The sequence below is a fragment of the Squalius cephalus genome (genome assembly GCF_949319135.1).
Source record: "Squalius cephalus genome assembly, chromosome: 20".
NCBI lineage: Eukaryota > Metazoa > Chordata > Actinopteri > Cypriniformes > Leuciscidae > Squalius > Squalius cephalus.
The window spans coordinates 31073884-31099649 of NC_137141.1; the positions used below are offsets into that span (position 1 = coordinate 31073884).

The 25766-nt window shown below is 35.6% G+C and overlaps 1 protein-coding gene and 1 gene segment (V, D, J or C); one reads left to right on the forward strand and one right to left on the reverse strand.

Annotated features, from left to right (window-relative positions):
* Positions 1–2882: 2882 nt before the first annotated feature.
* LOC307148387 (T cell receptor beta chain MC.7.G5-like) lies at positions 2883–7742 on the forward strand. The segment is given in 5 exons: positions 2883–3170; positions 6371–6721; positions 6841–6858; positions 6995–7098; positions 7301–7742.
* Positions 7743–17993: 10251 nt separating this feature from the next.
* slc2a1c (solute carrier family 2 member 1c) lies at positions 17994–24324 on the reverse strand. Of its 4 annotated transcripts, none has more exons than XM_079853679.1 (11): positions 24292–24324; positions 24003–24040; positions 23738–23836; positions 23000–23160; positions 21899–22139; positions 21617–21779; positions 21306–21490; positions 20667–20771; positions 19012–19113; positions 18722–18925; positions 17994–18634 (listed from the first exon to the last, which is right to left on the reverse strand). In XM_079853679.1, the coding sequence occupies exons 2-11, from the start codon at positions 24015–24017 to the stop codon at positions 18455–18457; spliced, it is 1455 nt and encodes a 484-aa protein (XP_079709805.1). In that variant the 5' UTR covers positions 24018–24040; positions 24292–24324; the 3' UTR covers positions 17994–18454. The 4 variants fall into 4 exon arrangements, with proteins under 4 accessions (XP_079709805.1, XP_079709806.1, XP_079709804.1 ...); XM_079853680.1 differs by lacking the exon at positions 24292–24324 and adding an exon at positions 24126–24229; XM_079853678.1 differs by lacking the exon at positions 24292–24324 and having other exon boundaries at positions 24003–24229.
* Between the last annotated feature and the right edge of the window lie 1442 nt (positions 24325–25766).

Sequence of the window (25766 nt, forward strand, 5' to 3'; positions counted from 1 at the left end):
CTTCATTGTGTCTTACGACTGCTTAAATTTGTTTGTGACCAAGATTTGCTAAATATTGTTAGCCAGTGTGTTTGTATCAGTTTTTATTCATTGTGTTCTATTGTTTAAGTCGTTCCTTAAAGCCAGTGTCAGTTGGATGTAGTTATAAAATCTTTAGTGGAGTTTTTTACCGTCGCTAGACATCAGTGTAATCAGTACAGTCCTGCACACTTTGGCAGTGGAACTAAACTTACAGTAACAGGTGAGACATTTTTGACTGAATTTGTTGGATTAGTATTATTAGGTACTGAAGTTTGAGGATAATTCTTTTGGAAAAAAGCCTATTGATCAATGTCCAGACCTGGCACATATCCTAGACATTTTATTAGTGCATACGTGTGCTGTGTCTACTACTTCTCAGGCTTATTTTGGTGAAGGAACAAAGTTAACTGTACTGGGTAAGAAACACACCTTATACTATTTAAATTATAGAGCTTAATCAAATGTAAGGCTTCTATTCAAAATTGCTGATTACATTTGTATGTAGACATTGATCAATTCTACTGTATATCAGAGTTAATGAATTTTGAGGGTTCTTTCTGACCCACAACTCTTCATTGTTAATTTGCTCTTTATTGTGGAATTAGTAAGAGCATGTGGATGGTTTTAAGAGTAGAGGAGGTTTTATCTGTAGCATAGAATCAGTGTGAACAACTACGACCCTGCATACTTTGGTCATGGCACCAAACTCACAGTACTAGGTAAGAAATATTTTGACCTAATTTTGCATAGCTTGCCGTAACATTGCAAGAAAACTAAGAAAAATGTCTCGGATGACATTAGGCTTCAAGAAACATTGTGTAATTTTATAATTTGTAAAATAGGTAAAATTAGTAAAAATCATCTTCCCCAGCGTAGATTAAATGGCTAAGCAGCATTTCTGAAGCCTCAATGTTTAGACTTAAGTCCACAAAGTCTTGAGTAATTTTATTATTGCACATGTGTGCTGTGACTCTGGTGGAGGTAGAGAAGCTTTCTTCGGCAATGGAACAAAGTTAACAGTTCTTGGTAAGACATAAATCTAAAAGCTGACATTTGCAAAAATGTTGTACTGTAAATATTAGAAATGCCTTGTAGCTCAACAAACAAAGTAGGCTTGTTGCGTTTTCTGAACACTCTTTAGTTTTAGACAGTGTGCGTAGACATTTGATTGTCAATTGTTATATCATTCTGAGAAGTGTTGGTGTTCTCCAATTTCTGAAAAAAATAAATAAAAGCAGTTAAATATGTTAGAAATAGCTTGAGGAGGTTTCATCTGTTGCATAGAATCAGTGTGATCATACACCGACCCTGCATACTTTGGAAAAGGCACTAAACTTACAGTTCTAGGTGAGTAAGTCAAGTATCTTGATGTTCAGGCCTAAATAAATGTTATTTATTCAGTACACTATGTATAATCTTCAAAATAGCATTGCTTGAAGACATAGACATAGCATTTGCTTTGGCGTCTTGAGTAAATTTGTTAGTGCACATGTGCACTGTGACTCTGGTGCTTCTCAGGCTTACTTTGGCAAAGGAACAAAGTTAACTGTATTAGGTAAGAAAAATCTATAATCTATACGAGTGTTAAAGTCTACATGATAGCTTGAGGTTTTAACTGTAGCTTAGTATCAGTGTGAACACTGGCGATCCTGCATACTTTGGTAATGGAACAAAGTTAACTGTGTTAGGTAAGAAAAATCTATTTTTTATAATTATCTTGGATAATACGAGTGGCAAAGTCTACATGATCTTGATCGCTTGAGGTTTTAACTGTAGCTTAGTATCAGTGTGAACACTGGCAATCCTGCATACTTTGGTAATGGCACTAAACTTACAGTCCTAGGTGAGTAATTTCAGTATTCTGTGTGATATATAAAAACTTATCAAGATAATACAGAAATTAAGCTATGTGATGTTTAGGTATTTACTGACTTTGATATCCAATGAATCTCCTAAGTTATGCTGTTCGTGTATTATATTTATGAAATAACTTAAATGAGCACACTAAGTAATTGAAGTAAATTTGATTGATGTAGTCGAGTTGCATTCATGAGGCATTTAAGTTAAAACTGAATTTGCATTTGCCGCCCTGAGTGAATTTGTTAGTGCACATGAGTGCTGTGACTCTGGTAGTTATCCAGCTTACTTCGGCAGTGGAACAAAGCTAACTGTTCTGGGTAAGAATATTCAAAAAATGTTCATTATACTTCATTGATTGCCATTGACATGTCGATGCTAAACAGTAAAGCACAATGGACTTTTGTCAAATGGAAGGTAATGTGTTATTTAAAATGATATTAAATTGGAATGAATTGAATTGGAATACTTCTCAGTAATCTTGAGATAATCGTTCTTTAAAATGAAGTTAGATGTATTGAGGTAAGTAGCATAATTTATGATTTTGACTATCTGAGGTATTAACAGTTGCATAGAATCAGTGTGACCATGGGTAGTGAAGCACACTTTGGCGAAGGTACTAAACTTACAGTCCTAGGTGAGTAATTTGCTTAATCTTTCTTTATGAACTTAAAAGCATATTTAGTAACAAATCCAGCCTATGTGATGTTAAGGTCTAAAAGGATGTTATTTTTTGAGAGCTTTTGTTTTATATGTCTCGAATGTATAAATGACTATATGGTAAATTACTATAAGTATCTGTTCTATAGTATATGTAATGATATTCACAGGGCATTTTAGTAAAAACAGGTGCTAGGGCTTTAGCGTTTGGTGTCTTGGGTAAATTTGTTAGTGCACATGTGTGCTGTGACACTGGTGGTGGTCAGGCTTACTTCGGCAGTGGAACAAAGCTAACTGTTCTGGGTAAGAATATTCAAAAAAATGTTCATTATACTTCATTGATTGCCAATGTCAATGTCACTAACATGTCAATGCTAAACAGTAAAGCACAATGGATTTGTGTCAAATGGAAGGTATTGTGTTATCTAAAATGATATTAAATTGGAATTAATTGACTTGGAATACTTCTCAGTAATCTTGAGTTAATCGTTCTTTAAAATGAAGTTAGATGTATTGCGGTATAAGTAGCATAATTTATGATTTTGACTATCTGAGGTATTAACAGTTGCATAGAATCAGTGTGAACATGGGTGAAGCACACTTTGGCGAAGGTACTAAACTTACAGTCCTAGGTGAGTGATTTGCTTAATCTTTCTTTATGAACTTACAAGTATATTTAGGAACATATCCAGCCTATGTGATGTTAAGGTCTAAAAGAATGTTATTTTTTGAGAGCTATCAAAATGACATTGTTTTGTATGTCTCGGATGTATAAATGACTATATGGTAAATTACTATAAGTATCTGTTCTATAGTATATATTTTAATGATATTCACAGGGCGTTTTAGTAAAAACAGATGCTAGGGCTTTAGCATTTGGTGTCTTGGGTAAATTTGTTAGGGCACATGAGTGCTGTGACACTGGTGTTGGTCAGGCTTATTTCGGCGATGGAACAAAGTTAACTGTTCTGGGTAAGAAACATCATTCTATGCTATTTCAATGACAAATTGCCATATTGATGAATTGGTATTGGATGAACTGGCAGTTCTCGAGAATCTAATTATGTCTTTAAAATTAGGTTAGACATAGTGGGATAAGTAGCACTGTTTATCAAACTGTAGCTTAGGTTTTAACTGTTGCAAAGAATCAGTGTGAACTCTGGATATCCTGCATACTTTGGCAGTGGCACTAAACTTACGGTTTTAGGTGAGTAATTTGAGCATTATGTGTGATTTCTAGAACGTCTGATACACAAACAAGTTATTTAGGATTGTGGTGGTGTCTTCGTGAATGAGAAGAATTGGAATAGTCTTTAAAAATGTAGTTAGATGATACTGGGATGAGTGGCAATGTTCACATGCTCTGCAGTAAAGTTGAAGTTTTAACTGTAGCTTAGAATCAGTGTGAACAATCGCAGTCCTGCATACTTTGGCAGTGGCACTAAACTAACAGTTCTAGGTGAGTAAATTAAGTATCATGTGTGACATTTATAATCTAACATTTTAATAGAATATCTCATTTTGGTATTCGCATGCATCCGAAGAACTGGAACACCTATAGTCTTTAAAAATGAAGTTAGATATAGTGGGATAAGTGTCAATGTACACATGATCTCCATACAGTAGCTGAGGTTTTAACTGTAGCTTGGAATCATTGTGAACAATCTCAGTCCTGCATACTTTGGCAGTGGCACTAAACTAACAGTTCTAGGTGAGTAAATTGGGTATTTTACTATTTAAAAGGGTTTTGATCAGGATATCTAAAATGATGGTGAATTAGAAGAATTGGACTAGTTAACTCATCTTTAAGAATAAATAAATAAATAAATAAATAGTGGGATAAGTGTCAATGTTCACATAATCTACACCATAGCTGAGGTTTTAACAGTAGCATAGAATCAGTGTGACCAATGCCAATCCTGCATACTTTGGCAAAGGCACAAAACTTACAGTTCTAGGTGAGTAAACTGATCTTTAAGAACTTAAATGATTTTAGTAGTATATCTAAAATGATGATGTTAATTAGAAGAACTGGAGAAAAGAATATAGTTAGATAAAGTGTCAGTGTTGCATGATCTCTATAGCTGAGGTTTTAACTGCAGCTTAGAATCAGTGTGAACAATAACAACCCTGCATACTTTGGCAGTGGCACCAAACTCACGGTTTTAGGTAAGAATATATATTTTTGTTTGCTTGTCTCTTGGTATTTTACCATCAGTTTATAAGTGTGTTCTGTGAATGTGTTGATAAAAATAATTAGTATAATTAGTGAATGAGGAGTGTTGATATGAATTAGAAATTCTAGGATAAGAGTAGAAAGTCGTCACTGTTCTTCTTCTGAGAATATTCTGTGCTAAAAGCAGAGCTGAGTCTGAGGCACCAGAATCACAGTTTTAGATAATAAACTGCCTTTAGACAAGCTATTTGCCTAACTCAAATCCTTCATAATATTTAATTTGGTGAAATGGATGCTTGTTGTTTTTCTGAAAAGTTTTGATATATATTTATTGTATATGGTACTGACAGTCAATGTTATTGGTCTACAGCAGTGTTTAAAATCTTTATTGAGTGTTACATAAATGCATAGAATGCAGTCAGGTTAAAGTGATAGGAAGAGTTTTACTGTAGCTGTTGAGCAGTGTGAACAACAGACCTGCATACTTTGGCCAGGGGACCAAACTCACTGTTCTAGGTAAGAAAGTAAATTTTTTGAGTTCGTTTGCAATTGTGAAGTGCTTTGCATTGTCAGAGTAGCCAGTGCCAACAACTGGATATATAGATGATGTATATATAGTTTCTCTAGATTCTCTAGATCTGACTGTTGCACCTGTTCAATGGAAACTCTTGTTGTTGTGCACTATATGAATCAGTGTTTTTATAAACCTGCATTACTGTTGATATTCTGTATGCTCTATCAAGTAAGATATGAGCTGCATATAACTGTCAGCTGGCGAGTGCAGATACATCAGTTTCATGTAAAGTTGTCTGTGGTTTTCCTGTTGAAGAAGCAATTGAGCACATAAACTGTAGAAATGCAACCTTATTATTCTCTTGCTTCCTTGCAGTACAATACACGGAGTTGAGCGTAATATGATAACATTAGCCACAAAAAGTGCTTAATTTTTTGTAACTTAATGTTCTTGCTGAATTTTGGGTCCCACTTTATATTAAGTGTTTTTAACTGTATTTTCTATCATTTCAATTAATCATTTGATACAATGCACTTATACATACTTGGTTTTGCATTACATATATTATTATAAAACCTGCATGCAATTACATCTGTACATAATTTCAGTACTTGTATTTCTGTAATTACATTTATAATTACACTGTTGACACTTCCCGGTAACACTTTATGGTAGCACTTTATTTTAATGGTGTCCTTGTTACATATGTTACATGTACGTACCATAGTAATAACAGTAAATTATGCATAATTACATGCAACTAACCCTCAACCAAATCCCAATCCTACCCTAACCCTATAGTAAGTACATGTAGTTGCTTAATATTACTCAGTACTTAAATATATAATTACACTGTAACAATGACACCTTAACATAAAGTGTAACCCACTTAAATAGATTGTGCATAATTACATGCAACTAACCCTAAACCAAAACCTAATCATATAGTAAATACATGTAGCTAATTATTATAACTCTGTACTTAGTGTATAATTACACTGTACAAGGACACCTTAAATATAACAATAATAATAAAGTTAACTTCATAAAACTGAATAATTCTTCACATTCAAAATTGTTAATGTAAATATAAATAAATTATGCATTTCTGACTGTTATATGCTTATAATATTATTTTACAGATCGTGATGTCAGTGACATAAGTAACATAAATGTCACAATTATAAAACCCTCTGAAAATGAGCTCTGTAAGAAGAAGAAGGTCACTCTTGTGTGTGTGGCCAGGAACTTCTACCCAGACCATGTCAGTTTAACATGGATGGTTGGAGGCAAAGAAAGAAAAGAAGGAGTAGCGACAGACCCTTATGCCAACCAAGACAAATCAACAAAACTGTTCTCCATATCCAGCAGACTTAAAGTCACTAAAAAAGAATGGAACGATGTAAAAACCGAATTCCGCTGCAAATTGGACTTCTACAATGGAAAAGAAAATTATGAAATTTTCAATGAAAATAAGGTCTTTGGAGCTGGAGGTATGCATTAGAGATAATTAGATCAAACAAGAAAAGAAAAAGAAACTGCTGACTGTGAATATAATATGTTTACTTATTTTAATATTTGGGTCTTCTAATTATTTATCATCTAATTGCAGGGGGTGGTTATACCCGAGGTAAGGATATACTCTTTTCTATTTGTATGACTATGTGCAAGAGATGGATATTAGGAATTAGGGTCAGAGGTCAAAAGTTGATCAGTAATGCTATATAGAAATATAATATGTTATAATTTGTTCTCTTCATCTCCAGAGGACTATGTAAATTCATCAAAGGTGGTTAAACTCTCATATGGCGTGGTCATTGCTAAGAGTGGACTGTATGGCCTTGTCATCTTTGTGTTTGTATGGAGAAAGGTAAGGCTTGTAATTAGTTTCAATAATTTCAAACATAAGAATTGGAAGGATGTTAACATCATAAGCAACTTGTTGTGTTTGGTTACAAGTGTATTTGTTACTAATTGCTACTACAGACAGACAGACAGACAGACAGACAGATAGACAGATAGATTTTTTTTTCTCTGAATGTCTTAATATTTATGTGATATTTGTTTTACAGGGTTCACATAGAAAGTGAAAGAACTGATCATGTCTGGTTTGATGAAGTTACCCAAGAAAACTCTCTCCATTTACTTCATCCAGGAGAAGAGATGCTGTGTATATGACTGAAGATTCTCTCTACTTTTTATTTCTCTCTTTCGGCTCTTTTCTGAATATTTATCAAGTGTGAAGATGCTTAAGATCAGATTAATCAGAAAATCTAGTTGTGTTACTGATTTGATTTGTTTTTTTTGCTTGTTTTTTTGGTGTTTTTTTTGCTTGTTTCCTTGCTATTTAGTAATAATTTGATAGCAATAGCATACTACTATACTAGAAAAATAGACTTTAACAGAAGTAAAAATAATTCATTATTTTACACATTGAGATTTAATGTATTTTGTTTTTATTTTAATTTGTATTATAGCCTATACATAATACAAATAAAATCTATGATGCATGGATATTATCCTCAAAGAAAATTCTCATTTATTTTATTATGCAAGTTGCATTTTTATTTTATTGTTTTGCTGTAGCCAAACTGGTAGAGTAGATGGCACTAGTAATGCCAAGGTCATAGGTTTGATTCCCTGAAATATACCCTGAAAAGTCCCTGTGTAGTCAATAACCTTTATAGGACTTACTACATTGATCTCCCAACTACTTTGAATCAAGTATGGTAACAAAGATATAAGTGGTTGTTTATATTCTGTAACCTACAGTATGTGGTCTATGAGAAGCCCTCTATAGTGAATACACTGTTACTGGGAATTGAACATTGTTATTAGCAATACATAACTTTTAGTGATCTCACTTCGACTCCAACCTTGAAGAAACATGTTCTAGCTTCTTTAAGCTTCATTATCTGAAGGCGAATCATCTGAATGAAAATGAAAGTAATGAAAAGCTCATAGCATATTTGTATTTTTATTTATTTCCAGTTTAGACTCCTACTTAATAAATGGGATTTAAAATCTGTATTTTTTTAGTTTATTAATGCTGCAGACTTGCACCCGAACACTTAATGAAGGATTTTCTCAATCTGTACATCCTATACATCCCATTCAATGACTGTCAAACATAAATAGAACATGTCTCAGTTAATATGATGAACTACACCTGTGGTTACTCTGCTGTGTGAACCTGTGTGAACTTGAGTGCAACTGACTTCATATCCACCAAAACTTTTTAATTAATTAAAAAAAAAAAAAATAATAAATAAAAAAAAAAATAATAATAATTATAAGAACAGTGAGGTTCTAAAAAAAAATTCTAGCATCATTTCCCTGTAGATGGTATTTGGTTTGATATTTTATCCAATGCAATGACATTCACCTTTATACATCCAGCCACTGTATACAGTATACCTTTTCATTAGTTTTAATTAGTTGCACATTAGACAAACTACATTTCAGTCTATTCTTTCAGCTCACATGAGGCCTCTGAGTAACAGCTGGGAGGCCACTATGGCTTTCATGGTCTCAAACTGAAAAGGGGCCCCAAAAACAGTGTACCATTGCCCATTATTAGCTGAGTTGTTGAGGTTTAGGTAACGAGATAAATCATCGTGTACTAGCTACGCGAAACTAGAATTTGGAGAAGGGACTAAACTGACGGTTCTGGGTAAGTTTGAATTTTTAAACTCTGAAATAGTACTTCAGTAGACATATCAATAAATGCACTTGTTTGATTTGTGAAATGCAGTAAGATGGGTCATAATGTACATGGCATGCAAATGAAAAATAGGTTGGCAAAAGAAGCAAGGACCATAAAGGCCACTAGAAATGATTTTATTTTATATATTTAAAATGTTTATTTAATCATTATCTTAAGAATGATCAGTGTTTTTATTACTAATAATATATTAATTTCCTATCTATTTTCATTGAGTAAATTGGGGAACATTTCCGCTGAAATAATACTGTAACTATTTACGTAAATGTGATAATAAAAGGATTTACAATAAACTACAGGTGTTAAATGCATACAACTATTGAAAACAGTATACAAATGAAATCATCTAAACATTTAAATGTATGATTAAGCAAAGCAGCTAGATTACGTAAGTTGCTATGTGCATTTTCCTTTGGGACAGTTACAGTATTTCATCCACATACTGTATTAGCATAAATCACAAAATACATGAAAGTAGTATCAGTGTGTTGCCATGAAAAATCATTGCAAAAAAAAAAAAAAAAAAGATGGTTACAATTATATATTTAAGTACTGAGTAATATTAAGCAACTACATGTACTTACTATAGGGTTAGGGTAGGATTAGGATTTGGTTGAGGGTTAGTTGCATGTAATTATGCATAATTTACTGTTATTACTATGGTAAGTACATGTAACATATGTAACAAGGACACTGTAAAATAAAGTGTTACCAAAATTGACCATGCTGCGAATTATCAATTAAAATCAAGCATTTCATTGAGCCATTTAATAATGACAGTAGTAATAACATAGTAATTGTTGTATAATAAACACTTTATAACACTTTAATACTGGTAACACTTTATTTTAGTGTCCTTGTTACACGTCACATGTAGCTACTATAGTAATTACTACAAATTGTGCACAATTACGTGCAACTAACCCTAAACCACACCCTAATCCTAGCCCTATAGGTATATGTAGTTGATTATTATTACTCAGTAAATGTATTACACTGTAACAGACACCTTAAAATAAAGTATAATCAAACTTCCTAACACTGCGCTCTCCTTCTCAAGCTAGAAACATCACTCTACCTAAAGTCAAGATCCTACCACCATCTCCAAGAGAAATCTGTTCCCATAAAGAGACAGATTCAAATGTAACGTTAGTGTGTGTGGCGACGGGCTTTTATCCCGATCATGTGAGTTTGACCTGGGAAGTGAACGGCAAAGAGAGAGAGGACAGTGTATCAACTGACTCCACAGCCCAACAGGACAATGGGACATTACTGTACCATATCAGCAGCAGAATGAAAGTTTCTAAAAATGACTGGATGGATCCCAGCAGAAATTTCACCTGTACTGTTCGATTCTACAACGGAGAAGATTATGTCAATGTCACAAACACCATAAATGGTCAAAAAGGTTTGTGAAAATGCACCAAATCTACATAGACCGATTATTAGACTGTAATGCTTGGATATAATTGCAAAATTGCAAGGAAGGTTTTGTGAAATATTTAGCATAATTACTTCGCAGATGCCACTTTGTTTGATAGCTTTATCTATTGAGATTGCAGTGAGATCTTTTTCAGGCCTGTATGAGACAACATAGATTATTGACAATATTTAATTGTCTAATTTGACAGTCATTGCATTCATGACTTCAAGTGATATTTCAGACATGTTTGTGTATTGATGCTTTCAGAGAAGCCAAAGGGATTGAAACTGCTTGGCTTTGGCTACATCGTGTTCCTCTGCAAGAGCCTGCTGTATGCGCTGATCGTGTCTGGTGTAGTGTGGAAACTCAAGGTAATCCCTGATTAACATAATGCACATCTCACACATCAAATATGTATTAAGAGAATAAAGATATATATGACTTAGGGTACATTTACACGACAACACGGATCTGCGAAAATGATTACAAACGCTGTATTCTGCTGTCAGGCCAGTAGTTGCCAATGTCAGTTTGTAAAGAAAAACTCTTATAGACTTATAGACTGCTTATAGACTGAACATGTAATTTGTATGTGCATGACATAACCGAAATTTGCATTTTTTGTAGTTTACACAGAAACGATAATGGTATCATTTTCAAAAACGTGCACTTTGAAACACGTTTTCAAAAGTTTGCATTTTTAGGCCCCCTAAACACTGTTGTTGTGTAAATGAAAGGCCAAAAATCTTAAGTTTTAAGTTTTTAGTTGAAAACTGTGTTGTGTTAACGAAAGACAGATACGTTATGATCCCTTAAGTTAATATGAATTTATTTCCCTGCAGTTTTCAATGAAGATGAAACCATTACCAGAGGACTGACCATGATTGTGTCCACAAACGTTCTCCTTGAGAGGCCAGAAGTGTCTTTCTTTATTATTTACGAAATGTGTAAGATTTCTGTGTATTTTTCATTTCACTAGATTCATGTAGTTTTGTATGACTTCAAATCACACATATGATTTTATTTTTCTAATTTTGAATAATAAAATTTTACAAATACCTTCCTGAACACGTTTTTGCTTGTTACGCACATGTACCGCAATAGTTGAATGCATAAGTGACTAGTTAGCCTGAAACATTAAGCAGAAATGAACAATTAAGAATGAGAAACATATTCGGCAGAATGTAATGGAAGTTTTAGATTCTACTTTCTGCGATGACTAAAACATCCTGTATTTAACTTTTAGACCTTTGATTTTATGAGAAACAGAGGATATTTGCATATGTTTTGTGCAGTGGAAAATATGTGCTTTTGGAAAGTGTGGGTTGTTATCTCAGTTATGTAAGAATCTTCCACGGCAATAAGAAAATAAGACTTTATATGACTCGTGCCCTCGACATTTCTCATAATGTGAGCTCTAAAGCTTTTCTATAATTCCTGGAACAAGGCACATCAAAAGTACTGAGAACAATGACTGCAACTGAAAATAACAGCAACAACAACAACAAAAAAATATGGTTACACTTTATTTCGATGCTCCACTTTAGACATTCTACTAACTATAAGTAACTTTGCAACTACATGTCAACTAACTCTCATTAGAGTAAGACTGCTAGGGTTCAGGTTAGTAGAATAAGTACATGACATGTAGTTGCAAATTTGCTCATAATCAGTTGAATGTCTGTTGAGGAGCATCAAAATAAAGTGTCAGCAGATATTAAGCAGACAGTCTACTAATACTCTAGTGACTGGAAGTTGACATGTATTTGCAAAGTTACTTATAAGTAGTAAAATGTCTAAAGTGGACCATCGAAATAAAGTGTTACCAAAAATATTGGTGTTTTTTACTCTTATGTGAATACACCTCAGATGAATGATTGTAGTTTGAATGGTGTCTAGATGAGTTTAAGCATCAGGTTGCTGGAGTTGAAAGCAGGATGTGGTGTCAGCTCTTCTCGAGCAGTGTGAAGGTGTTGTGGAGGATGTGGTCAGAGCGTTCTCGAGATGTTCATGATCAATCCTGCATCTTTCACACACCTGCTGCTGCACACAAGCCTCAAAGCTCATACACGCCTGCAGACTAAACCAATCAAAAAGAGAAGAGCTGCTGGAAACTGGTGCAGAGCTGATTCATTCGAGGAGCATGTTTGCAGGGTATTGTATCAACAGTCTGTACTACACACCCACACATCTGTATTGTTTTTCTGGAACATGATGTTTAACTCATGCATCATGAATCATTTGCTCAGTCTGAGTAAAAGGAAGCCTAACACATTAAAATGTTTTTTTGAAAACACCAGTGATTTAGAAAGTCTTTTTAGTAAAGTTTTATTTTAATGTGTAAAAAGAATTACATTTCCAATTAATTATATACATAATAAAATGCATAATATTTTTACATGCTAGAATTTTTCATTGATGTACAGAGTGTAGCAGTTGCCAGTCGCATATTTGGGTTTGATTACCGTAATTTTTACAGTAAAGTCTAAGCCTACATTAAGAGGGTTAATGCTTCAATGATATCATTCAAATGGGTTTTGATTAGGTTGGAGAAACATTTTTAAAGAATTTGAAGAGAAAATAAGTTAATACGGTTAAATTGATTATTGTTTTACACATAAATCATTTGGGTCTCTGGGACCCCAAATATAAAAACAGTGAAGTGAATCTCAACACAAGAGTTACATTTTACTGTAGATGATAAAAAAAAGAAAGAATATGTCACCTCTTTGTCAACTAACTCTCATCAGAGTATTAGTAGACTGTTAGTGTACTTTAGGGTTAGGGTTAGTAGAATAAGTTGACATAGTTACAAATTTACTAATAGTCAGTAGAATGTCTGTTGAGGAGCATCAAAATAAAGTTGAAAGAAAAAATAGGGATGTTTGACCTCTTTCAATCAAACAATTTAAGACAAGGCCTCACATTACCTTCATATTAACTCAAAAAGTGGTTTTCATCTCTGAAGGCCTGTTTACACTTGATATTAAGATGGTCGATCAGATCACAAGTGGACGAAGCTAAATACAGGTGTAAACAGGATCTGAAGCGTTTTGAGCTTGTCCACTTTCGACCACTTCCAGAGGTAGTTGAAAACGCATTCGACCGGATTGCTTTCGTAGTGTAAACGCTCATGTGGTCGAATGTGTTCGAACAGCCACAAAATACCGTCTACTCTCCGCTTACTGACCAAATGCGTAAATTAGCCAGCTTTGTCGGCTGGAGACCCAAGTTTAGTTTGAAGACAAAAAACGCACCAAGCAAAATGCCTGATTTCTAACACACACTCACAGCGTTCGGCTGGTCTTGCGGATGTCAGAGCAGAAACTAAATCTGATGCTCTCCGTATGTTTTTCCGTCTCCGGTAGAGTTCATATGTAAATTGAGTGAGCTTATTTCATCCATTAGATCAAAAGTATGAAAAAACCTTACGTTTACCCGACCATAGACTCCCCTTGATTAAATGAGGACAGAAGTGGTTGAAAGTGGACAACAGAGATGGATTGAAACACCAGGTGTAAAAGGGAATGTGCCTCCAATGTCTATATGATCTGATCGACCAAAACCATCCTAATACCAGGTGTAAACATGCAGGGCCTTAGAGTTTTTGTACAGCTTTCACTATAGTCTGTCATACTGTGGGGACTGGCTGCACAATACCAAACAGCAGAACCAACTTGGGTTACACTCTTGGACTCCAGCAGTATCTGAAGAGACCCTGGTCTGTTAGACGAAAAATCCCCCACGCTTTCTGGATCCACCTGTCCTTTACCCAAAGAAGTGAACATCAGCTTGAAACCGTCTGTTGGGGTCCATCGGTACCAGTACAGGTTTGGGTTATCATTGCCTGTGATGGAGCAGGTGACTTCAAGAGGTACACCTGGTAGACGAATAAGCTCCAGTGGGTTTTGGTTTACCTGAATACCTGAGATAAAAAGAATTGGAATGAGTAATTTAAGATTTAAAACATTGTAAATGGTGGTTTTGAGCAAATCAAAGGCTTACACATAGTGGCAGGCCATTGTAATGATAGAAAAAAGATGGCAAAATGCAAATGCATCATGAATAGCTGAACTTAGCAAAGTCTTGAGGCTTAAATAAACACGGTGTGCCTCTAGAGGCGAGGTTGGGCACTGTAGTTTAGTGGATAAAGATCTAGGTTGTCTAGGGGAAATCCATCGACTGTCAGCACTTGACTTGAGAACGATACTGAACCCCAGGTTGGTCAAGGGGGATGTTCATGTATAAAGTGTACGATACTGTAAGTCACTTTGTATGTACCTTTTCTATACAAAGTGACAATCTGAGTGACTTTTTTTTTTACTCATTAACAAGTTGAGTGTGTTACTTGCGCACTTGCTCACTACCAAAAAACAAGGTGAATAGAGTAAGATTGAATTTAAGGCATAATTACATCTTAGTATACATGAAAGAATAGCCATCTTAAGTTGTCTGAGCAATAACAGCAGTGCATTTCTATATTTTAAATTGCGTAGTCAGTGTTTGATTGGCTCTCTGTAAAAAAATATAAATATTTTAATATTAGAAACTCAGTATTTTGCTAAACTTAGATAGGCCTATGTGGTTATTAATTCAGTAAGATAAGTAATTCAGAGATAAATGCATGAATACTGCAAAAACAATTATTAAGCTGCACTGTAATATATAGTTGCATTAGTAACTTTAACAATGATAGTTCTGATGCATCCCCTTTACCTCATCCCATTAAATATCTAAAATTCTGATTAATTGTTTAGCCATTGGTTTTGTATTTATTTTCGAACTCAGTTTCACAAATAATGTGGAGAACAGATGGTAATTACAAGATTACACAAACATATTATTTGTAGTTAACTGCTTGAATATTACTTGTAGTTAACTGGCATCTAATTTGCTACGAGGAACGTTTCCAACTAGGTGTGACAAGCTTTTTCTTGTACAGTCTGCAGAAAAAACAAAACAAAAAAAACATGACAGAAGCTTCTACTCTACGCCTACATCTTCTCAGCAGAACATAGAGGCCTTAGTATAATGACAACTAAATAACAAAAAATGTTGATGTCTAAACATCATGTAAGCGATAATCATAATGTTTGATTATACCCGTAATAGATAGTTAAAGAACACTAAACAAGGCTGGTGTTAACTATATCAGTGGCCTGGACAGGAATAATTATTAGGACTGGATAGAACTAGATCCACGAGGTAAAAAAAAAATCATGTGACACTATGTTTCCTGTAACTAACTGAGATGTTACAGCAATCTGATATCTGTGAGCTGCTTCCAAGTCCATAATATTGGTAATGTTATATGTTAGCGCCATCTGCTGGATTCATGTTTTATTGCAGCTCAAACGTATGAAGGCAAAGGCACCTTTGGTCACGTATTACACATATTACATACCATAATACCATTAGTACATATTACTATATAGTTATTATTTCATATAGATGACTTTCGGTTACATATTTCTTTTTGATACATTTATTGACTTGCTTTATGACAGGGGTGTCCAAACTCGGTCCTGGAGGGCCATTGTCCGGAGAGTTTAGCTCCAACTTGCCTCAACACACCAGCCTGGAAGTTAACATGCCTAGTAAGAGCTTGAATAGCTGATTCTGGTGTGTTTAATTGGGATTGGAGCTGAACTGCAGGACAGTGGCCCTCCAGGACCGAGCTACACCCCTATGTTATGAACTTGCAGTGTAAATGGCTTGTGATGTTCCATCACTTTGGTTAAAAGCAAATGTATGTATGTACTTATATTTATTTTCCTAAAAAGTCACATTATTCGTAGGCTGGTCACATACATAATACAGTTCTTTGTGGTTTATACACTGCAGTGCTGTTTTATGATATGTTATGAAGTTAAAGAAGTTATGACGTTTGTCATCTTGTAATAGGTTTTTGTACAGCAGCAGAGCAAGTCTGTGTCACTGTGCTCACTCACTGCACAGAAATACACACCACTGTCTTCAGGCTCCAGCTTGCTCACTGTGAAAGATCCACGTTCAGCTACAGTCTTATCAGCTGAGTATTTATCTGTAGAAAATTCACCAAAGTCTGGATTGTTGTTTGTCATTGTGAACGCAATGAGTCTCATTGTCTCTCCCTGCCGTTGTCGGAACCAGTACATGTAGAAATAGGAAGAACCCCAAGTATGACTGCAGTTCATTTGTGCAGATTTACCCTGTGAAGCCCATAATATTGGAGTCTGTGTAACATCACTGGCTTCTGAAAAATAATAATAAATTAGTTAGATTTTTTTTTTTTTCAGTTAAGTTCAAAACAATGATATAGGAAGTTAATGACATCCCACCTGAAATATGTTGCAGAATTATCAGTTTAATGATTATTAGCATAAACATGTTAGTTCTCTGGCTAGACTAGAAATGCCAGAAATAGAAGGAAATCATACATGCTTTAATGGAGAGACACAGGATGTGACATCACTCTCTGTTTTCTAGCAGACTCAATGAGAAATCTAAAAAATTGCTTGCACCAAAGTACAAGTGTTGTGAAAATGCTCCATTCACAAAGTATCAACATTAAATTTGTCCAGATTCTGTTGGACTCTGTTGTAGATAAGAATCTATTATAATGGGACTCTAAATTTGCTGTTCAACAATATACAATAAGTCATGAGCTCCCCCTATTGTTTTCATTTAAAATGACAGGTGTGTTCAGCTGTAAGGAAAATATTTGTAAGGAAAAGTCAAATAGCACACAGCCATAATAATGATTGAACACAGAATGATTGTGAACAGTTCAATAAACACAACATAAAGTAAAATATCTGAAGCAGAAAACATGTTCTATTGATGATTGTCAAGCAGAAAGTGTCCAGATACATAGTATCATCAATCTTTTTGATTTATTCATTTCTTTTTGTAATCTGTTTGCTTAATAATTTAGCTATTTATCTTAAGAATATAGTATACTTGACATTTCAGGTGCAAGCCAAAATTCAAAGGTCTGCCCTCTGAGCGACCCATAGTTTTTTGATCAGTGTTGTTTAACTGGCAGTTTACATTAGATAAAATATCTCTGGCGGTTATTTTCATGGAAAGTGATTAGGTATAACAAGCACATGCTTCACATGACTAAGTGACTGGATCTCCTCACGAAAGCTGACAGTTTCAAACGCTTCTCATTATTGGACTATGAGGGACTGTTAAGAAATGCTGCTATATTTTACAGCTCTACTTAATTGAGCTGTAAAACTCTGTGGCTTCTTTCGAGTGCATTTCATTGTTCTACAGTGAAGACCGTGTTTGTTCTAATATTTGTTTTTAATGGGTTCTGCTAACGAGAAATTCTCTCTGTTCTTGTAATCTTGTAATTAGCTTGTTATGACAACATGCAACAAGAGAGTGAGTTTTTTCTGTCTTTCTTTGAGTTCACAAGATGTCCACAATGTCATGTCTTCACCTTATCAGTTAGTGGGGTTTCTGGATGTTTTCGATTTAAGAAAGAAAGAAAGAAAGAAAGAAAGAAAGAAAGAAAGAAACAAACAAAGAAAGAAAGAAACAAAGAAAAGGACAAATATGAGAGAGGTAAATTAGAACAATGTGTGGCACTTCTCGGTAATTTGGAACAAAATGCTGAAATGCTCAATCTTTTATTTCATGTTTACAATCATATTCACATGTTCTATCAACGTTTAAATGGGAAAAATTGTGGACTGCTGTGAAACACATTGCAAATATCTCAGGGGATGCATATAAATCGAAAACAGTTTACAGGGATTTCCTAACATATATTTATCAAGTAGTTTTGCTGCTATTATACCCGTCGATATCATCAGTCAGATTGTTTGGTAAACTTGGATTACTACATAGATGTCTGGCACGAGTGCACAAACCAGAGAGTTTTGAGATTTCACAGTGCGATAAAAACTTATAAAGTTTATGTTTTGTCTTAAAACGTCTTGGTGTTTTAGAATATATGTTGTTAACTTCTCCTGATTAGATATTCTACGCAGAATCCTTGACTCGTTAATATGTTGCATAAACACACCAATTGCATTTGAGTTGATCACTGTTTACTGGTCCCGATAACCCAAAAGCTTAAAGTGATCAGGTAAATGTGTTAAATGTGGTCTTGTCATGTAGTGGAATGCCTTCGGCCCCACGAAACTCAGCCGCAATGTCATCAAAAGTGCGTCCCTTGGTCTCAGGAAGACGAAACATGGTGTAGGTGAAGGCGAGCAAGGCCATACACATGAAGAGGAGGTAGACGTACGCCCCACACATTTTCTGCAAACAAGGTTCAGTTGTTAAAGTAAACTCTTATATAAGTGTGCAATACAGATCTTGTGTTCTGAAAATAAGACATGCACATACCAGGAGAGGTGGAAAGAGCAGTGCTAGTACAAACTTCCCTCCCCAGTTAAGCATACTAGTGAAGGCCATGGCAATGGGACGAGCCGACTGGTCAAAAAGCTCAGCGGCAATGAACCAAGAGATTGGCCCAGGCCCTACTTCATAAGCTGAGATCAGGAAGAAAACCACCAGCACCTGAATATGACGAATCTCTGGAACCATGGTCTGAGGATTGAGAAGAGAGACGAGTAAAAGTCAAGAATTTTGATTCATCTCTGGTGTTTGGAAACATGATGGATGCTCAATCTCACCATTATGGAATATGTGATGGTCATCAGTAGGTTGCAGAGCGCTAGTGACAGAAATCCAGCAAGCAACAACTTCCTGCGTCCCGCTCTCTCCACCAAAAAGAACTTTGCAGAAGGGAAAAAAATATTTAAAATTTTTTATTTAAATATTTTACCTTTAAAGGCTTTTAAAGGGCCCAAATAAACTTTTTTTAGTGATCAAATGATTTAAAAGACAATTAATATTCAATATCATGTTATGTCAGTTTTTTTGGTTTCATTTTCAAAGACTTTTAGTTTGATTCTCTTTGTTTCTTGTTTCCTTCGTTCCTATGTTCCCACTTGTCCTCGATTGTCAATGGTTATTCATTGTTTGATTGATTTCTTACACCTGCCCCTCATTAGTTCAATAGTTCTGTGTATTTAAAGTCCCCATGAAATAATTTTTTTCCCCCTACTTTTAATATGTTAGCCTTAAGGTTATCTATAAACTATGTGCCCCAAAACAATGACAAAATGTGCATTTAGAAGATATAAGCATTCAAAACTTACAGTCTCTCACCTCCGCCAATATGAATCAATGATTTGATGACATCACTCCAGCACTTCAGCTTTTTGTCAGATTTTCTATATCTTTCTATATAGATTGTCCAATCAAATGCTCTCTAGAATCTGAAGCTCCACCCCCTACATATATAAATCCCCCTATAAATAGATACTAAAGCTGTGGCTGAAATCGGTCACTTGTTCACACAATTACTATTTTCTACATGGTGAATGGCACATAGTGCATTATATAGGGGATAGCCTGTGGCTATCATAAGGTGTCAAATGCGGCTTCGCCAAGCTCAACAGCTCTGGTCAAGCTGTTATATAAATGATAAAAAAGGGGAGGGGCTGCGTGATGTCCCGCCCTCTCTTCCTGTTTCAGTGGAAATTACATCAACACATTGAATAATGCTGCACGTTTCAAGGCACTTCAGTGGGCCTTTAATGCCTTCAGTTCAGTCATTCTTTATTGTTTGTGTTCATTCACACTGTTACGTTGCCTTTCTCTTATGTTGTATTATCGTTATGTTGAAATATACTCTTGTTTTTGTTAAATAAAGTTCACGCTGCATTTTAAGATCCTCTACGTCTCATCTTTATCATGCAACATTGACAATGATATTGAACTGAACTGAACCAACATTGAGCTGACTTGAACTGAATAAAGCCACTATTGCCTTCTTGAAGAGCTGCTTATGGCTGAACTGAACTGTTTTCATGAACATGCAACAGTGACACTAAAATGAGCTGAATAATGACACTTCTGTAGAGCTGCTTTAAAGCTGAAATTGATTTTGTTTCATAACTGATGAATTTTACAACATTAACAACATTAAGCTGCTTTAATATTGTATAAAGCAAATGTGACTTGACATGACAGCCATATCAGAGGCTTAGAAGTAGTTTTATTCTAAATAAAGTGGGTCATGTTGAATTCACATGACCAGCCAAAAACACTCCTATTATTCCACTTTTTTTTTATCTTGAAAAAAAAAAAAAAGAACAGCTACAACTATATAGGCCAGTAAAAGATAAACAATACTGACAATAAAATAAGGATTATTTGAACTAATTACAGTAATCACCAATAACAGCAGACTGAATGTGTAGATCATGTAAGGAATACTCACTGCTACTATGGTGAATGCCACATTGACGGCCCCCACCCCTAGTGTCAGATATTTGGCTTCATCAAAATTGGACTGGGCAAACATTTTTGTAGAATAATTTATGATCTGGAAGAAAAGTAAGACATGGGAAAGAGTTATTCTGCGCAATGTTACTTGTAACCCTTTGGAGAATCCTTGTGAAAAAACATTATAAGCACATTCAGCTTGTTCTAATTTGAGATTAGATTCTTGATGAAAAGAACTTTAGTGGAATCGGCACTGAAATTGGCTACAATATGGAATACATCACTTGTTCTAATGACATTGGACAAAATGGGTAACAGGACTAGAAAAATGAATGCTCAAGTACAAGGGAATTTTGCTAATACTCAAAAGGTGACAACTAAATCAGATACAAAAATAGTGTGTCAAGCCTTGCATTTAAGAATGAAATATTTTCAGCCCCATCTATTGAATTTGCCATCACCATCAGATTCATGGAGATATGGAAAGAGGAATAATAAATAAAAAAAAGTTAAATATATCATGAATCAGAACTCAAAATGTAGCCTAGAAAAATGAAATATGATCATGTTTAAATCAGATATTGCAGTGATGTACATTCAGGCAAAGGAATGATTGTTTAATTGGAACACCAACCGCATTGAATCCAGATAACTGGCTGCCCAGGTTTATGATGAGCACAAGTATTATCGGCTGCCTGTAGCGCTGCTTCTTGAGGAATTCTCTCACAGTCACTCCTGTTTCACTATGGGCTGCTTCCTCTCTCATCTCCTCCATTTCTTTCATCACCATCTCTGGATTTCCCCGAAGTTTTCTCAGGGCTGACAAAAGAAAGAAAGGAGGATGCTGGATCAAACTTCTCTTCACACTAGGTTCAACATGTTTACTTCTGTTCTAAGTGAGTCATGAGCCAACAGTGTGTCCCAACGGAACTGTCATTAACTCACCCGCCTCTGCTTCTTTTTCTTTGCCCCTGTTGATGAAGAGGAATCGGGGGCTTTTAGGGCAAAAAGGAAGGCTTAGATACTGGAGCGTTGCAGGAATAAGGGACAGAGACAACATCAGGGACCAGTATTTCTCTGTACCCAATACCGTTTCCAAGCCCACCACCTGAGATATACACACAACAAACCATCAGGCTTGCATTGATGAGATCCAGGCCTGTATTTACGATTCACGTAACTTTTAAGGGCAAAGCTGGAAACGGAATGGGAGCAGGTGTGTCTCACCATGCCCAGCAGAATGCCTGAGGCGAAGGAGACCTGGTTCAGCGTTGCAAAGGCACCGCGGAGGTTTGTGGGCGAGACACCCTGAATGTACAGCGGGTTCAGACTCATCACCAGGCCGCAGAACAAACCAAAGATCAGCCGACCCACGATAAGCACTTCAAATGACGCTGTGGCTTTGCTCATGAACATCAGAGAGGCACCCACCACTGATAAAGCATTCACTATCAGAATTGCATTACGCCTGCAAGGAAATGTATTGACAGAATTATTTCAAAATAGCACTCACATACTGTGCCACTGTGGGTGGGCCAATTAATAATATACTTTCTCTTTAATAATAATATAATTTCTCTTTATCAGTAGCTATCTCACTTAGCTATTTCATGTGTTCACACTCTGAATTTCATTTGGGTTATGGAACAAAAATTCACAGAAACGACTTTTAAAAAGTTTGGTAACACTTTATTTTGATAGTCCACTTTATACATTCTGTACCTTTGTAAATACATGTCAACTAGCTCTCATTAGAGTATTAGTAGACTGTATGCTTATTATCTGCTAACACTTTATTGTGATGCTCCCCAAACAGACATTCTACTGACTATAAACTTGCAAGTACATGTCAACTTATTCTACTAACTAACCCTAACTTAACAGTGTACTAATACTCTAATGAGTTAGTTGACATGTGGTTGCAAATAAATGAGAGGTAGCTGACAGGCAGTTGCAAAGTTACTTATAGTTAGTACAATGTCTGAAGTGGAGTATCAAAATAAAGTTCAACCAAAAGCACAAATGACAAATTGTGAACATTGTAGAGTCATGAAGTGATTTTTTTTATATATATATATATATATTTTTAAACGTAATGGTAGCAGAAAGATGTTTGTAAAGAGAAATGCAATGGGTTCTTCATTGATGGATGGATGGGATTGGATGGATGGATGTTTGTCATTACTAACCCTAATGCTATATGTTTGCAATATTTGATCCAAATAAATAAATACATACATACACTCACATACATAAATATTCAGGCACAAATGGCATTTTTTACCCCCCCCCCTGAAAGTGGGATTATTGAAGCACAAGTTTTCTCACCTCCCAAAAGTGTCAGCAAGACCTTTGACCCCAAGTGAACCAAGCAGTGCTCCAAAGTCCTTAATACTAACAGAGAGGGACCACAGGAACGTGAGACTGTGCTCTGGTATTGACTGATTGTGTCTGGATCTCCATGTTGAGTTGAAAAACTCCTCAATGACCTCAATGAAGAAAATCAAAAGGATGTAAATGAGATACAGTACATGTACCACAACTTTCTACATGCTCACACACACACTCGCATGATATATAGAAAAGTCCGACAATCATTGTTGATTCAGCAAAACTGTTGTGCATGAACACAGTAAATATAGACATTTGGCATAGTCAATACTTTCATTTCAGACACTTCATAATACATCAACAAGCAAACAGCATACGTAATGCTAACACTGACCAAAACTCAGAGCAGCCTGTCATTTTAATACTTTACTCTGAATTTCACCTGCTTGAAAGACATGACTAATATCTTGAGACCAGTCCCAATGTTTTCATAATGAAAAAGCGACCGGAGGGAACTGGACTATATCCACACACAGACGATAAATCAACACAAGCTAGACATCATAGCTACCTGTGCGCAAATATGGAGCGATCCAAATCCAACGCTGGCTGAAGAGAAATATTCTGTGTCTTGGTAAAGTTTATTCAGTGTTTTATGAGGGCCCTGAGAAGTTTGTATGTAAACTGAGAAACCATGCTAACCAGCGGCTGGCCCCCAAAGTCAACTCTACTCACTCGGGCAGGGGCATTGATGTTGCCTGTGTGGTATCCTATCTGGAGGGAGCCGAGCACCGCTGCCACGATGGAGGTCAGCAGCGGGACGGTCAGCTGATTCTGTGGCCAAGGATGAGGTTTATTGATTCAACAGGGCAAACACATACAAGGCATTCTTGGTAGAGCTCGAACTATATACCCAGGTAAATAAACTGTATAATACAACTAGTCTTGCTTACAGTTTATTATAAAGGGTGAAATGAATGAGTTACTGATATGCACTAACCTCCTTAAAAGTCATCGGCCTTGAATGAATCTCACCGCCTAAAATGAAGGGGGTGAAAATGTACTTTTACATTGAATTTTGCATGAGTTTCTTGAATTGCTTTATGAAGTGAAAACAAATTACTAATGCAAATAGTCCAACATTTAAAGATGCTCAAGTGGTTGCTTAGCTGAAATATAATGCAATATTTATTTAATGATTTTTAAGTTCATTCATTGCCATTGTCAGGGTTGGTTTTGGGTTTTGTTATCACTTTCATGTCTCATGGCTTTTATTTTGTAATTCTCACTGTCATGCTTCCTGGTTCCATGTCATGTGATTCCTTGCCCTCATGTGATCATATCTCGTGCTTCCCTTGTCTTATGTGTCATGGTTTGAATGGTTGATCGTCGTTATTGCTCACAGGTGTTTCTTGTTAGTCATTAGTCTCGTTGTATAAATAGCCCTCATGTTTCCATTGTATCTTGTCTAGCTTTGTTTGTGTAACCACTATTTGGTGAGTTTTATGTGTCTGGCCAAGCCTTTGTTTATTTTGTTCATGTTTGGATTAAATAAATCGCACATGGGTTCAGTTATCATGTGACGTGTACATTGAAAATGTTTTGTGGCGAAACATTTTTCAATCAAAATTGCTAGTAAATATCACAAATCTGCAAGTAAAGCATTCACTGCCTTAAATTAAGTACAATCAACTTGGATGTTTAAGTCATTTCAACTTAAATTACATTAAACTGACTTAAAAAATAAGTTGAATCTTGTATAACTTATATAAAAAAAAAAAGAAATTTTAAAGTAGAAAGACTGAAATAGCATTTTTTTGTAAAATCTACTCTAATAATGTTTTATTTATAGCGTGACATGAGCATCAGAAGCACTGTGGAGTTAGCAGTTTCAAACTATATCACTTCATTTTATAACATACAGAGTTGATGTTTTTATTAAAAAAAAACCCCAAAAAATGTCAATGAAGTATTTGTGCTGATAAGTTCTCTTCAATAACAAAATAACATATCGCTTACCGGTGCGTAACAGTCGGGATCGGTTACGGATGCCAACAGCTCTGCTCAGAAATGGCTGACAGTGGCTCAAAAATGTCCTCACTGTTCCCTGGCACCTCTTGTGTATGTCTTGACTTCATCCATGAAATTACACCTCACTGAAGCACCGGTGACCGGCGTTCTGCAGAATGGCATCCATCTATCCCAAACTGTCTCTGAAACCCCCCACACCCTTCTCTCTTTCCTCCCCCTTCCACCTACGGTGAGCCGTCCCTCACACCCCTGCACATACCGGGACTCACACCACCGTCTCTGGGACCCCTGAGAGCCGCGATGAAGTCACACCGGCCTGGTGAATTTGAGCTGAGTCTGATGGAATTGCAGCAATGAACCTTCACTGCTCATGGAGCTCTGGGCCTTTTGACCAGGCCAGCATAAGATATATTTTGCCTCAAAACACATTTGATTTACACATCTGGTGTTTTATCAATATTACATCAGTTTTGCTAAAATATACATAGACAAAAATCTCAATAATGGTGACAACCATTAAGTAAAAAAGATGAGCTAACATCATCACACAACATATAACTAACCTCATGACATACGTAAAACAACAACTACAGCATAAATAAAGTCAGTATTTATGCTCAGCAATATTGTTTGATATGTAATTGACAGACAAACTATATTAGCTGTCTATGTATTGTCTATATTGAGGTAGAAAATAATATAAAATAGAAGGATTTTTGTAGTGTCAGACTTT

Excerpts from the sequence above, each read along its gene's own strand:
- slc2a1c (XM_079853679.1), bottom strand. Across the intron at positions 21,491-21,616 it reads AGAAAAAGAAGCAGAGGCGG|CCCTGAGAAAACTTCGGGGA; the intron begins GTGAGTTAATGA and ends TTCTTTTGTCAG. Across the intron at positions 20,772-21,305 it reads AGTTATCTGGATTCAATGCG|ATCATAAATTATTCTACAAA; the intron begins GTTGGTGTTCCA and ends CTTTTCTTCCAG.